General features: G+C 42.0%; 1 protein-coding gene across 1 annotated transcript; it reads right to left on the reverse strand.

The window, feature by feature from the left end:
• Window positions 1-6760: 6760 nt before the first annotated feature.
• On the reverse strand, window positions 6761-15599 carry LOC103370812 (ubiquitin-conjugating enzyme E2 variant 1-like). The gene is made up of 4 exons (XM_008299974.1): window positions 15541-15599; window positions 13802-13947; window positions 10771-10896; window positions 6761-8173 (listed from the first exon to the last, which is right to left on the reverse strand). Exons 1-4 carry the CDS (start codon window positions 15557-15559, stop codon window positions 8027-8029), a joined length of 438 nt encoding a protein of 145 aa, XP_008298196.1. The 5' UTR covers window positions 15560-15599; the 3' UTR covers window positions 6761-8026.
• Window positions 15600-16132: the final 533 nt, after the last annotated feature.

A 16132-nucleotide genomic window follows, 5' to 3' on the forward strand; every position in this document is an offset into this window, starting at 1 on the left:
CAGCACTGTGCTGCAGAACATGTCCAGCAACAACAGGGATTCTGGCAAATTGTAAAAGTGGAGGTAGAAATAACAAACAAATGATGATAACCCAGTAGATCCACGGTGGTTTAGAGTGGATGAAATTCCTAAAGAGGTAAAGCATGAAGACCAAATGTAGATTTGATGCTTTCTCGTAGTGTTTGCAGAGGAAAAGATGCCAAACACAAGTCAGTGGATTCAAAACAAACCAACACACGATGATGACTTCTTAAGCTTCATATTGTTTGTATCTATCCTGTGAACAAATGTCAAGAAATGTGTGACACAGTCAGAGAAATAAACAAGCTGAGGGGAATTTAATTTTTCTATGGCCCACGGTTTTAAAATCTCTTTCCTGCTAATTCTATTTCATTTCAGCCCATTAATGTGAGCGTAGGAACCATGTGCTCGCCATAAAAACACAAATCACACTGAGCACAAATCTGTCTCATTTAGCTAATTGGCATCGCTCAGCGTGAGGCTGTGTGTGTGTGTGTGTGTGTGTGTGTGTGTGTGTGTGTGTGTGTGTGTGTGTCAATGACCATCTGACACTTCCCACAACTGGTCTGCTCCCCCTCAGCCCTCCACCACCTCCTCCACCATCCCCTGTGCTTTACATGTGAATGTAACAAATAGAGTGCAATCAGGCCAGTGGAGTTAATTACCAAGATGGTGTATGAATGCTAATATTCATATTGCTACTCAGGGATGCAGACTAACTGCGAGAATGTAAACCAAACAAAGTGAAGCCAAAAACTGGATGAAGTACGTTGAACATGAAAGATTAATTTCTCGTTTCCGGCTCCTCTCATGCGCTGCTCGTGAGTTCAAGTCCATCTTTTGTTCAGTCACTGAAAATGACAAAACATTAAAGGTTAGGAAGTCTCCTATCAGATCCTCTTAGACAGTGTCATTTTACTTTTCTTTGCTGCTTCAATCAGTCTACAACCACGCCAACATGTTTTTCATTTCAAAATGTGCATCTCCTGCTATGTTTACACCCAGCGCCCACACTGTTCCAAAACCTTTAAATACGCTGAGCCTGTTTTGGTTTGAAAGCTCCCTGGCTGTGGTTTAGTCTAGACGGGCAGATTGAAAGACTTTTAAGTTCTTCAGGTTCATTCTCTGACTGGTTGTAGTTGTGTCCTTCCTGAGTTGTTGCCCTCCTATTACGTGAATGTTGTCTGGAGCAAGATAAAGACATCAGCCTTGATTCAACGTGGTTAATGATTTAGGCTTCAGGCATTCCTGGAATCTACTTTCCGCCACTACTGTTACAAATGGTAGTCCTCTTTGCAGCACCATAGAATAAAATCTCCCACTGAGCAGTGGTGGTAGCTTGACAACCAGAGCACCACCTCACAGAAACATAAACCATTAGCAAGATGTTTTAAAAGTAAAGCAGTTGCGCTGTGAGGTTTTTCTCTCGTCACACTTCACAGACATACAGCTACGTGTGCTATTCATGAAAATGACAAACCTGTGAATAACAAAATCTGCAGCACAAAGAGTGGAAACAAACATCACTGGACATGTCCACTGGTTAAACTGGAAATCAACGCTCACATGGTCAGGGCAAGTGACTGGTCTGGTGTGTTAGTGTGCATGGAGGGTATTACTGAAACTGAGCTAAAATGCTTGTTTAGGTTGAGATCACTTTTGTTTTAACATACAGGGATGTAGCCTTTGTGGATCAAACTCAATGCTTCTACACAATGAAAGGCTGTTCTCAGTCAAAGGGAGAGATCAGGGCTGAAGGAAGAAGAAATCTGAAAATGAAACCTGTTCAGTTGTCCCAGTCTGGTGGAAAAACTGGTCTATCAGCTCCTCCTTGTTATGGGCCTCCCTGTGACTCACGGCTTCAAGGAACCACTGGTGCAAATCGGAGGCTTAGAAAAGTTTGCACTGGCTGTTAATTCAGTTATTCACAGGAATAAAATGCATGGCTCATATGTGATACCGGTCCAGAAATGTAGGATACATAACCAGTAGGTTTGTACACTAAAGGCCTAAAATATGGTATATGTGAAGGTGTGTTTAGTTGTGGAAACAAGATGTACCTACTGATGGGTGTGTGCTGGTTCTGGACAGATGGATGGATGGACGGATGGATGGATGGATGGATGGATGGATGGATGGATGGATGGATGGATGGATGGATGGATGGATCCATACTCTGCAAAAGCAGTGAAAGTTCCATACACTCTACGTATATATATAAATACGTCCAAAAGCAGAATCAAAGTGAGCACACCAAGATCTTGCATCAAGACTTGTTCACTGAGACATTAGAAAAAAAAACAATTTCGTCACAGATACACAATTTACAGAATAAAGAAGAAAAGCTCCTGTCAGATGAAATCCAACTAGTTGTGTCTCAGAGGTCAAGGAGCTTCTCGAAACCACTTGTAAGGACAGAAAACAAGGACAACGTGTTCTGGTGGGTTTATGCCTCGTCCACATGCAGATAGGTTTTTTTTTTTTTTTAATTAATATAACTGTTTCTATTTGTTTTGTCCTTCTGTCCATAAAAATGAAGCTTAAGAAAAAACTCCTTCCAGGGTGCAGATTTTCAGAAATTCAGTTTTCAGTGCAGACAAGACATGAAGACGTAGGTACCGACATTCACTTCCTGTTTGGTTGTGCTTCTCTGATTCATCACAACTCCACCACTTGACTCTATAACAAAGCAACCAAGACACGAACCACCAAACCCATTCCAGCACCTCATTCACTCGCCCCATCCATGACAAAAACGATCCTACAGTGGATCAAACCCACATTGAACAACGCTGCTGCTGGGAATATTCAGGTCTGCTTCTCTGCAGTTGGACACCTGCAGTGAAACGACTCCACCCTGACCGAGGAGAATTAGCACTCCATTATTCTGAGATATGTGGAGACATGTAGAGACAGATTCATACTGCAGCAGGATAATGAACCCAAACAGAACCCAAAGCTTTGACTTGAAGACCAAAGAAGACCAAGGAGTGCTGACTGTCGTGGACCTTCCTCCAGTCAGCTGACATCAACCTTACCCAACATTTATGGAGAACTTGAAGACTGAGAAAGATTCCTGACGTGAAAAGAAGCTCTTTTGTCACATTGTGATGGAATAACATTAATTATTACGTCTCAACAAACCGGTGGAGTCGATGCAGCTTGAGGGCCGCTGACATGAAAACAAAAGGAGGCAAACAAATACCGACAGATTGTAAAAGGCGTGGACTTTTTCCAAAGACTTTACTTTTCACTGATAGTCTCTGATGACTGTTGAGCTGTACCGCGTAGTCCAATGGATGAAGTTCTGGATGGTTGGCTTGATGGTGGTTCCAACAAGACTGCAGTGTCAGCAAGGAGGCAGCGAAGCGATGACCTCAGCTAGAGTATCGGGAAGTGGGCCGTCTCTTTATGGTCCCTGAGGGTCTTTAAGTGACCTATGCAAGACAGGTGGAGTTACCAGCTAACTGCTTCCTGCCATGATATAAAAACAACAACAATCCTTGTTTTCATGCAGATCAGTGCACTTTCCTCTGCTGCACAACACACACTGACTTCTTGGTTGCTATAAATAGCTCTAGCTCTACAGACTGATTGATGCTGAGATCAGTGCTCTGTCTCATCTGCTGCAGGACTCCTTGTTCTTCTTGTTGCTGCAGATTGTTCTTTATGACTGGGGGGATGTTTGTCCAGCAGCAGAATGAACTGGGAACCATCAGGAGCCTCCTTTATGGTATTGCATGTGTATAATATTTGCACTCACACATTTCTCTGCACTTCAATTCCTTGTGTTTGTTTGCACAGGTGAGTCTCTTGCATCGGTCTCCACATCAGAGGAATGGCTTTCTGCCAAAAAAGATGCACTTCTAACAGCCTTCTCTGGTGTATCAGGGTCCCACAGGTTCCTCCTCTGAGCTGATGGTGCTAGATGAAAGACGGAAGCGTCTCTGCTCTGCTGCGCTCAGTTTCTCCGGCTCGCTTCACCTGTTTCTTTGTGCTTGTGCAGAACAGCTCAGCACATCTGGACATGCAGGTCCAGTTTCATACACATCTGGTTCAGACTGCATTTTAATTTTTTTCTTGTTCATTAGAATCTGTTTGGTATCACTGCACTGAGAATTGCTTTGTTTTTATCTAGAAAACGCTCCTTTGTTTTTTGCCTTAGGAGCATAAATTCACTTCACTGGAAATTTCAACATCTGCAAAAAGGAATGTGTGGAAATGAACGACTTACAAACACATCTGTGCAATATTAATACTAATACTAACTACGCATTAAAGAATCTGTGCAATACCAGTGATATATTGAATATTGTTATTTCCAGATGCAGAGGAATTTAGATCATCTAAACTAGTACTTATGTATATTTTTGGTTTATTTTTATTTATTTTTTAACTTATATTTCCTAAATGTTTGCACTATCCTTTCTCCACTGTGGGATCACTAAACACTGTAAAACATTGTATTTCCTACTGAAGCACTACATACTAAACATTCTTAAGAAACAAGCTAGTATGAAGTTGTTCTTGTGGATTTTGTTCCAACAAGAAAAAAACACTTCCTCAGAAAAGTCGAGGCAACATGTTGTTCTGGCAGGTTTTCCAAACAAAAAAAAAAGAAAAACATCTTTTGGGACTCCTTATTTTTCACAGTAATAATCCAATCTGGGTTTTTCTGTTGGCTGCGTTGGTGAAATGATTATTGGCAGCGATAGATTTATCCCAGAACATGTGTGAATATTACAAAGGTATTAGGTGGTGTTCAGGGACGGAGCAGAGCCACTGGTTGCTGAGCTGGTATGAATCAACTTGTTATATCTGCAGCGTCAGGGGTGAATGGCAGCTCCTCACATACAATTATACTGATTGAGTGGCCCGCCGTGTTGTCTTCTCTTTTACTGTTTGATAGGGTCGGCAGGGCCTTTCCATCACAGCTGATACAATCAGGGTGATTGAGGGCTGCACACACACACACTGGATGAAGGAACTCTGACAGGGTTAGCATAGTCCTGCTCAGTGAACACATCACATTACTGGGATAAAACATGGTAAAAGGGTTGTTTCAATTTCATATTTTTAAATTTAATCTAACCTCATAAAGCACCTCTTTTATCTGTAGAACCTTAGTCCTCCATTCAAATCCACATATTTAACTCATTTAGGATAGAAAAAGGCACCATCCACTGTGTTCGCTCCCCTCTGCGTTCATTCAGGAGATTGTTTAGTTCCCACAGCATTGGATCTGATAGCTGATTGTATCTGCTTTCTCTGTTTCTGTGTATGGGGGAGCCACTGGCACCCAGCTGGATCGCCCGCTGTGATTGATCCACCAGTGTTTTCTCCGCTACGCTCAGGTCACGTGCCACTCTTTGTCCCGCTTCCCCGGAGCAGAGAAGAGGCAAATCAAAGCAACAACAGCTGCTGAATGAGGATGCTGCGAGCGATTATCCTTAGAGGAGCATCTTGTTACCAGCGACGAACGCTGCGTGTCGACCCACGCTGGCCGAAGTGATGGATGAGCCTTGAACACTCAGCTGGGTGGTTTTCTCTCATTTAGGCACAAGAATGAAAGTGCAGCTCTGAAACAGGCTTTAAGGAGTTTTTTTTTTTTCTTCCAGATTGTTCAGGCGCTCACAAAACAAAATGGACAAAATGAGAAAACACTGTATATGCCGACGATGGTGCACGACTCATGTGAAAGGAGAGAATTCTGTGATCATCCACTCGAGCTGTCCTCCAGGTCTTTTAGTTTTGCAGAGCTGACCAGTGAATTTCTTCTTCTTTTTTTTAAAGAATGAACCAAATTGCTGATGTGGACACTCTTAACTTTCCTTTCTCTCTCTGAAAGGTCTCGTTTTTACAGCCTAATGACCTCCTTCACTTTGCACTGCACACAGCTACCATGAACAGCGACAAAGTGCAAGTTTAACACTTCAACTCTGAATCGGTGAAGGAATAAGGAGGAATCAGGTCACACCCTTCAATGAAACTGCTCATCGAGTCTGTGAAAATTTAGGGACAAACAATGGCTTCAATTCTGAAACGGTTCATGAAATATCTTTGTTTAGGCAATCAGCTTCTCAGGCATTTCTGTCCCAAACCCTCGTGAACCTGACTGTAAAAATGAGCAAATAGAACAAATCATCGCTTAAATCTTTCCTTTGAGGCCGTCTGACCTCAGTGCACAAATGAAACCCAAACGTCCTTCACGTTGGTTGAAAGTTTAGTTTTTTTTGTCAAGGGCAACCAAAACAACGAAAGAAGCTTCATCATCCTGGGTACAAACATGTATGCTGCAGCCATGTTTAGTCAAAAACAGAAGGAACAAGCTGACCACAGACAGCAGGGCAGCGGATTGTGTGGTTCACAAGTTCTTTAAGTACATCTTGAACCTTTTGTTTTTTCTGCTGGGAAACAATTTCTCAAAGGGTAAATCCCTTTGTAGTTATTCATTTAATCTGACAGACTCATTGTTTACCTGTTCACTGCTTCTTGAGAAGAAGGTTTTAGTGTTTTTAATAACTTTAAAACGTAAAAACCAACTGGGAAGAAAAAAATCAATCCCACTTTTCTCCTCATCAAGCTGAGCTGTTCTTGTTCTAGTGGAGGGAGCAGCGGTTGTGGGGACAGTAAATACATGTTCAACAACAAGACATCCATCAAAAAGGTAATTAATTCCTTTTGTGTTTACCGACTATTTTTGCAGCGAACGGAAATCAGTCTGGAGACGACACGAACATGTGCAAAAGTAATAACGTTTAATTCAAATAAAACCATGCAACAGGTCACCATCACCCTGATTAGATTCAACCCCCAATTATAAAATAAACATCCAAAGCCGTACATTGCGTTCACTGGGGGGGTTCACCGTATGAGAGGAGAGACGACTCCATGGAGTATACACAGGTCAGCCCAGAGACCAAAGGAAACTAAACAAGAACCCAAAAAAACAGAGAAAAAAGAAACAGCAAACAAACATAAATCACAGCTCCTCCTGTTCCACACAGGCCACAGTACAGTGGTGATCCTGAAAAGGGTGCCGAGCACACAAACTCTACGTTCTCCAAAGAGAGAAGCACAAGGACCTATATCCACCCCCCACCCTCCCCTCCTTTCCCTCTTCCCCGCTGGCTGCTAATAATCAATCACCATCACAAAGCGCTATGAACCATATGGCACACAGAAGACAAGTCTGAGAACATGAGTGATGAGCCAGCAGTGCCCTGCTGATAGATACGTTGCTGAATGTCTAGTAGCAGTTTATTCCCGTGTACTGGACATGCACTCACTTAAGGAAGGCCCCTCAAATTCACATCGTCGGGATTTTGCGGAAGCTGGGGAATTTGAGACTAACACAGCCTGGAGACCAAGCAAAGGGTTTGTTTTTTTCTTTATAAGGGAAATCTTTAAGCATACTGCAAGATATTGAGGTTTGTTGTGTTGAAAAACAACTCCAAATTATCCCAAACCTTTAAACAGCCGTATTTCAGTTGGGGTTACAGAAGTGGATTTGTTTTTCTGAGCAGTGAGTGGATTCAAATTCCTCACCGATATATATATATATGTGTGTGTATACCCATATAACAGGGACTGACTGTCACCACTTGTGAAGAACCCAGAACACGCACATTATGAATACACTCAATCAGGTCATTTTGTTATTTTACAATCCGAACATAGAAACACAAAGAAAATAAAAAATAACATTAGTAAGATGTACAGTATTCTTGTTTTTTAATGTCTGGTCTGCACCGTGAACTTTACTGGATGACTGGGCACTGGGTGAGGAGGTCAGGTTCACCTACGCCTCCCTCTCTCTGTCCAATGGAAGACTCCTGGAGGAGGAAGTGGGAGTCGAGAGTCTTGGATACCAATGACGGTTGTGTTTTTTGTTTTTTTTTTTCTTTTTCGAAAGTGGCAGAGTCAGTGTTAGGTGTGTACGATGTTGTGTGTGTGCGTGGTTGTGTGAGAGTGAGTGACAGGGAGGGATAGCAGCAGCAGGAGATCAGTTGCTGTACACCTGGCCCTCGGGCGGCTGGGACAGCCTGTTGTTCTCTTTCATCATCATGTGCTGTCTGAGCTCCTGCAGCACCGTCCGGATGTTGTAGGAGTTTTTCCACCGGCACAGCGACGTCACTGCCTTTATGTCCACCTGGAGGAGAGAGGAGGTGGAGAGGAGGGGTGGATGTTGAGCTGGACATTATTAGAGGCTCCAATGATGCAGAGTTCTATATGAAAAGGCATAAAGCCAGGAAACCTATTGATAAACACAGCAAACCGTTAACCGGTGTTCCCTAAATGCCTCACAGCGCGGCACGGTTGATGCTCTCAGACAGGTGTGTGAAACTGTTTTTTACGAGTGGGACAAATGTTTATCGATCATGTTCATATAACGGTGGGAGGACAAAATCCTAATATTTATTTAACTTTGCAGCCTTACTACTGCGTTAGCCGCTGTCATTGAATGCATTGCTTTACTTTCTTCACCGGTTTAGTCTGTATCTTCCTGCCAGCATCTGCACTCTGATCATCAGGTGTGTCTATGTCAGGGCGTCTCCTGCTCCACCAGCCTCCTCCTCCTCTTTCCTCATGTTGTTTTTAAAGACAAGGAAACTCTTTTCACATCTATGACACGAGGCAGGTGTGTCGGAGAGGGACGAGCACATCCAACAGGTACAGAACAGACTCCTGCACACTAACTTGCAATCGTGAATTTATTAATGCAACGTGTCGCCGCTAGACCTTCATCTGGCAAATGGACAAGTCGTCTATTTGCCTGATGAAAGTCCAGTAATTTATGATTGCAAGTTAGACAGTGTGCGGGTGTCTGTTTTATACTCATATTGTTTTTAAAATGATCAGCTACAGACTGCTAAACAGCTTGTTTTACACATCAGGGACAGACTGGGCGAGCCAGGGAAGAAATACAGGTACTACCTTTCACCACTGTGGCTAACGCAGTAGCTTCCTGCACTCACACGAATGCAAACACGTAGAATTTAACTGACATATTCTCAAAAAAAAGGGTCTCATGTGCAAACTTTTTGGTTAATCTGGAGCCCTGCGTAAGACATCATAATGGACAACTGATGCCACATCTCGGACACTTTCTCTCATCTTGTATGAAAACATTGACAGGTGTTCAGATTTGAACAACTCTTACCAATACTGCTTTTCGATCCAGTACTTTAACGGCACTCTTAGCGGCCATTTTTGTTATTTAAACAGAATTTATTCTGCTTTATTTTCCCTGAGCCACTGTCCCATCTCCAAAGTCTTAAAAGTCAACTTTCTGGCGAGCAAGCGTTGAGCAGTTGTGTGTGCATGGGGAGGATTAACTGCTCATCACAGTCCTCTGAGCAGAAGTGCTCCCTCAGAAATATTGCTTTTACACTTGTAAACACTGCATCGTGTTGTCGGGGAGCAGAAACACTCTGATATGTTTTCTGTGCTCATACACATCTGGTTTTGATTGTTTATGGGTTTTAAAACCAATTAAACACCACAAGGGGCAGTCGAGGCTTTAGAGTATTATTACAGCGAAATTCAAAAGGGACAGAAGTGAGTAATATGGAGGCAGGGAGGAGCTACTGACAGAGACGACTGAGTTTGGGAAACTGTAGGATCCAGAGTTGTTGGAAAATGAGCCTTGCTAGGGACTAAAAGCCAGAGTATGTCCACCTCCGCAATTTTAGCGAATGCAATACTTAATTGCTTGGATTCCCCCTTTCAGAGAATGTGGTGATAGAAACTGCTCTTAAAACACTGCGTGCAACGGTGCAGATCAATAAGCAATGCTGGTTTAAGGCTTATTTATAGGAAAGCTTCTTCAACGTGAGGGACTTGGGTTTGTTTGGTATTCAACAGACTGAATTAGCAGCTATTACAATCTGATTATTTTATCTACAAACAGTTTCAGACATGACTTGGGAGAAATATACAGAGAGGTGACATATGAAAGGAAAACCAACATAAAAGTGTCTTCGTAAGGTGTTGGGCCACCGCATGCTGCCAGAACAGCTTCACTGCTCCTTGGTACTGATTCTTCAACCCTCTAGAACTCTAGTGGAGGGATGAACAACATTCTGCCAAATGATTGTGATGATGGTGGGTCCAAAATCTCTCAGAGGTGTTCAACTGGGTTCAAATCTGACGAATGTGAAGGCCAACGCATCTGACTCTTTTCTTTTTTCTAAAGAAATAACCAACTTCTACCCCAAACTAAAGTCTGTGATGGACACAAGCGAACCATCACCTAGTAGCAGTTAAAGTTTATCAGCAACAAGATGAATTATGAAGCAGAAACTAAATCATATAAAAATCTACTGCCAACAACATTACACAAGTGTAAAGCTTTGTTAGAAGCTTCTGCCCGTCTCAAAGAAAAGACAAACATTCATTCCATCACACGTATGAATCCACACTAAGTCTAAAACACGTGTGAGACACCAGCCCCCTGCAAATCCAGCTTTTCCTTTTCTTTTAACACTTCTCTTTCTGTTCAACAACGTGTGGTTTTCACAGACAGCTGACTGAAAACACACTATTCTCCAGCTACAGCATCTATATGTTGTGAAGTCTTTGAACGAGTTGATCAGCCTCCGGGTATCAATGAATCTATGCATACAGCTTAAAAGAAATACTGATTTCTACCTGCTGAACGAACATGACAGCGTGAATGAATGACCCAACTGAAGACTGCTGATCAACCAGGAAAAAATGGATGCGTGGTACCGGCTGGATACTCACCACACCAGTCGAACTGTTCACGCCGGTCAGGTTGATCTTGTTCACAAAGCGGACATGCGGAGGATGGTCTGGGTATCTGCTTCCACAGTCGATTTTCAGACTGTATATCCTGCCTTCATAGATGGTCTGGAATTGAGGAAAAACAAACAGGTCAAGTCCGAGACACTCTGATGATGTGTGGAACCCAAAACATCTTTGCCAACAACTGACATCTGCTGACTGAGCTTGACAATTAATTCTTGACCTTAGAACTTGGACTAGTCGATAAAACGACAGCAATTAGCGACTGACGATTATTGGCCCAATCAAGTTCTTCTCTTGGAGCAAACCTGGCTTTGTGGGTGACATGTTTGTGACGCTGGGCTCAGGGCAATAAGTGTGTAAGGAGTGACATTAACAGCATGTAGCCGGAGCCACTGTGAACTGCATGCTCAAAGGGGAAATGAAGTTATTGTAGTCAGACATATAGAGTCTGATAGGACAGGCTTTAGTGTTATGTACTGCATTCACTGCCCTAAAAGAAGGAAACTAGAGGTCCAGTCGGATGGAGTGAAAATAGAGGCGATGTTGTTAGTATATTTAAAACAGTTTCATTAGTTTATTCATTTTACACACTGTTTAAAGTGAAAAAAAAGGCTTGATATAAACTGAAATACATGTGTGCTGTCTGGCTCATTATTCAGACAAATCCCAACATTTAATGCTGGCTGATAAAAAGGAATTAATATTCAAATCATTCTAGGGGACAACCGTGATTGGACTAATAAACTGTGATTCAGGTAGAGCGTTAATTTTAAGATAATAATTTGTCAGCTTTATCAACCGTCACCAATTAGGGCATCAGTTAGAGATTCAAGATTCAAGAGTTTTATTGTCATATGCACAGCAAAACAGGTAGTTGTACTACACAATGAAATTCTTACTCTGTTCAATCCCCCGAAAAAGACGATACATTAAAAATAAATAAAACAAGCCAATAAGAACAGAATAAACAATTAAAAACAACAGTTAACAACACAGTCTGAACTTAAGCTCCCCTACATGTTTGATCCAAAGGTTCTGACTATATAACATACAGACCGACCATCCACAGCGTCATGATCAGAGATCATTTCATCTCCTGATGAGATGTGTGATTTACAAACATTACATCTTCAGTGAAACCTGACAAAAGAGAACGGCACAGAACATGAGAACTGAGTTTAGATCTTAGCAATAAACTTTTAGTGGACTAAAACTGAGTAGACGTTCTATGTTTGTCTTCAGTAATCCTACAGCTGGACAAAGTCTGGCATTCTTCAGTTGGTCTGTGAAAGAGAGCACTGACAACTGCATTCTGTCTGAACAGCAGAGGTGGATTTTTGCATTTTACTTTACATGCTATTAAATGTCTCCCTTCACCAAGATGGTGAAGGAGCGAAGCCGTCACAAACGATACTGCAAAAACACAGACTAGCTGGTGCATGCATGCACTTCTCCTTATGTGTAAACCACACAAGGAAGTGAAGCATCATCACAACTCTCTGGAGGGTAAGCTGAACCGTACAGGTGGCTTCAAATGGAGCACAACCCCCAACCATAATGGCTCTTAGCAAAACATGCATCTGCCACCTCAGCACTTGGAAAATGCTGCAACAGAATCTTCACAAACTGACACGCAGTCGCCCAGAGTACATTCATTATGGAAACATCCTGGTGCTCATTGTCCTGACAGACTTTCACTGGTGTTGTTTTGCTGAAATTTAATGTAAGTCCACGTAGAGTACATAAGAAAATAAAGCAGCAAGGTTAAGACTGTTTGCTGTTAAATTACAAAATGCTAATGTTCAAAGCGGTGGTTTTGCATTACAAATTTTTTGCAATATATACTCTGCATATGCTGAAATTCTGTACATGCACTGTGCTGCACTGACACAATAAAGACGGTCACAGAGATTGACTTGTGGGAGGTTCACCAAAAATGCGACAAACGCCCTTTGCTCATCTAACTACTTTACTGTTGACTGACAAAATATCCATTAGTCTAATTTATAACTGCATGTGTGGCATAATCCCTGTCAAAGAGCTTTGCAAAGTCATTGCACCGGATATGTGTCTGTTTTGAAGTTTCCCTCAATGCAGCTCATCCTCAACAGCAACCACCACCACAGCGTCCACACTCTCTTGCTGCTCAGTCATTAGCTGACAAAGACTCAGTGACACAAACGCAGCCTCGTTTATTCTGCCCTAGCTGCTGTGTACATGCACATAAAAGAAAAGAATATTTACCACGCTGCTTGCGTTTCTTAAGAGTTAAGTAAGAGCTGTCTAAAACATAAGCTCCTTCACAGCCATAAAATACATGCTAAAATCTGTGGTTGTCAATCCAAAACGGTGACTCTCCATCGCATTGAGACACGTCACCCAAAGTCAGTTTAGAGCTTTAGTAACCAATGACAGGCTGCTACAACGCCCACACAAAGCAACCAACAGGATACGTCATAAAACAGAAGGACGTAGACTAAACTGCACAGGGCGACATGTTGAATGTGCCATTTTTTAAGTTGAAAAAAGACAACACATGGAGACAGAAATGGAAAAAAGGTTGATGTGATTGGCAAAAAGCAACACTTTGTAAAGTTGTATTTTCAAAATATGATGGATGACATGAACCGATGATGTGCCTGTGGTTTTTTTCTATTTAATCTGTAGTGCTGCAAGTGCTTAGATGTTTATCACACATTCTTACAACCTCAAAAATTATATTAAGTCCAACAAACAAGATGTGCTGGAATCCTTTTGCATAGTGTGGCATGCAATAAACATACACAATCCCAAATGCATTGTTTACAGACATATTTAAAGGACAACCCAACACTGTACCAGCCAACATTGGAGTGGTTTCTATCAACTCTTAACAGTTCTGAACTCTCATATGTTAGATGATGCTTTTCATCTTACAGGTACATTCCGATGCAATGCTGAAAGCTTTAATGGGCAACTGAAGAGAAAAGCATGATTTCGAGTGTGATAATCCCTGAGGGTGGCTCACCTTGGCGGGGCCGATGATCATGCCATTCCACTGAGTTAGCGTCATGTCATCATCATCCACGAGGCCCCAGCTCACTGTACCGTCTCCACCTCCCTTCTGACCTTCCTCCAGTTCCTCCAGCAGTCGAAAGTTGCGGGGAACTACGACTGTAGACACGTGACACACACAAAAAAGGGATCATTAAATGACCTGATCATTGGAAGACAGTTCACTCGCATGATACTGAATAATTTTCCTGAACACAAAAAGCTGACCAAAAGTTACAGCAAAGGAATTTCTTTGTGAAACAATCTTGTCTCTAGTATGACTCACTCTCAATCGTCCCGTCAGTGATTTCTTGAATAACACATTTGCACCTATTGACCCACTAATCACGCTAAAATGACACCGTTGGGTTTGATTAGAAACAACTATATTGTTGGTTCTAATATTTAAATGACATCAAGACATTACAGTGCAGCTACAGGCAGGGGACTGATTGCTTCTGAGGTGCGTGTGGTGTTGTGAGTGTAAATGTGCAACTCTGAGACTGAGGGTAATAGGGAGACAATGGAGAGGGGGAAAATAAAAACCTTATGCCTTTCTTTTTTCTTCATTCTTGCTCTGCTGGTTTAAATAAATTGCTTGTAGTACTATTCAACACCAAGAATGTCTTAGTGTGACAGCAACTTGCCATTCTTCTTATAAGCTGGCTATAGTTTTCTGACTAATAACACCCTCAAGCGTAACCTACCTTCTACCTCCAATGGTTGCTTTTCAGCATACCTGTTCTTCAAGGTTTCTGTACAAGTGTACACTATAGTGTGGACAGCTTTGTATACAGCTAACAATCACGAGACGTTGCTACAAAAGCTAAAAAGTTAGAGGAGTTTTCAGATCGTGGGTGATGGAAAGGGCTATTCAGCAAACACACATGCTGTGACATCCTGAGGGAATTTAAAACTGACCACAACACTTGAAACTATGAAACTGGGTTTACACTAATGCATAAGCAAGTTATAAAGGGTGTCGGTAGGCTTTATAATACGCCGTAATTTATTGCAGCAGGCTTGTCTTTAGTATTTTTACTAGTCTGACAGGTAAGTTATTGAGTTTGGGTTAGCTAGAAAAACTACGCTAGGTTGCTAGCTCTTGAAGGAGTTATATACTGAAGTATAGAATGTAAACACGTGCCCCTGACGAGGAATTTCCATATTTAATATGCAGCTAGACTGTTTTCGAGCTTGCGTTGAGTACTAACACTTTGTTTCAGGTTTTTACTGACGGCTACTTTTGAGTATTTCCTCCAAAACGACTCCGATTTGAGCTGCCAGCTAACGACATCTGAGCAATCAACTTATCTAGCTACCCATCAAGCTAGTCACGGGCGTCACCGCCTTGCGAACATAATACCCCACCAATACCCCTGGAAACTGTGATTTATTGTGTGGCTATAATCATACCTCAGTGTTTTCTCTGGCCGGTAAGCTACATAAAGGTATACCGAGGTAGATGCAGATGGTCGTGTGCTGCTTTAAAGACTGTGGGCCAGGTTTGATAGCCATCTAGCTAGCTAGCTAGCAGCGTTGGTGACAGCATTTTCTTTCCCCCGAAGTCCCGCTGAGGTTAAAACTTCGCTGCAGCTGAACGGTGTGAAACTGTCAAACTACTGCGTCGCTATTGTGGTGTGCTGGAAAGTGTACCCCGATAAGAAAACGAACAACAACATACTGTGTAAAGTGTCGGTGAAGTCGGCTTACCTGATCCGGCGACCGCCATCTTTGTCACTGCTTTACGGAAGCGCGCACGTACGATCTCGCTGCGCGTGTCCGCCGCCACAAAAAACACAACTTTGATTTTGAAGTTTTGTTTTACGTCAGGTCGATTTTTTTATTTTACTTTTTTAATATTATGGTTGTTTTTTTGTTTGTGTTTTTAAAATCTCACTTTAGCTGAAGAAAGAAGAACACAGCAGACGGTGAAGCAACATTAGATTCTCTGTAACATGGAAACAGGTCAGAATATAATAAATCAAAATGTGCTCACTGCTGATGCGACGTCGCCGTCTCCTGGACAATAAGAAAAATGTTAACTTAACACTTTTATACGGTGTTTATTTTTTTTGTAAAGAATGACAATATTTTTTCAAAACTCCCAAACCAATTATCAGTAAGGACAATGATCATACAGGAATACAGCAAAGACTTTGGAGAGCATTTCCTGCTGGTTTGAATAAATACTGTGAATAATGTGGCTTTAGTTGAAGTGAAAACAACTGTTCACTGCAGTAGCTAAGACGGGTTTTAGCCAACATTTTTACAAGTTGCAGTACCTTAATTTCATGTTTTCTTC

This window comes from Stegastes partitus, unplaced genomic scaffold (assembly GCF_000690725.1).
Source record: "Stegastes partitus isolate 25-593 unplaced genomic scaffold, Stegastes_partitus-1.0.2 Scaffold1484, whole genome shotgun sequence".
NCBI lineage: Eukaryota > Metazoa > Chordata > Actinopteri > Pomacentridae > Stegastes > Stegastes partitus.

What these genes read in the sequence shown, in the direction of transcription:
- LOC103370812 (XM_008299974.1), bottom strand. An exon ending in TGATCATCGGCCCCGCCAAG is followed by an intron (nt 10,897 to 13,801) that starts GTGAGCCACCCT and finishes CCTCAATTCCAG; the next exon opens with ACCATCTATGAAGGCAGGAT. An exon ending in TGAACAGTTCGACTGGTGTG is followed by an intron (nt 8,174 to 10,770) that starts GTGAGTATCCAG and finishes TCTCTCCTCCAG; the next exon opens with GTGGACATAAAGGCAGTGAC.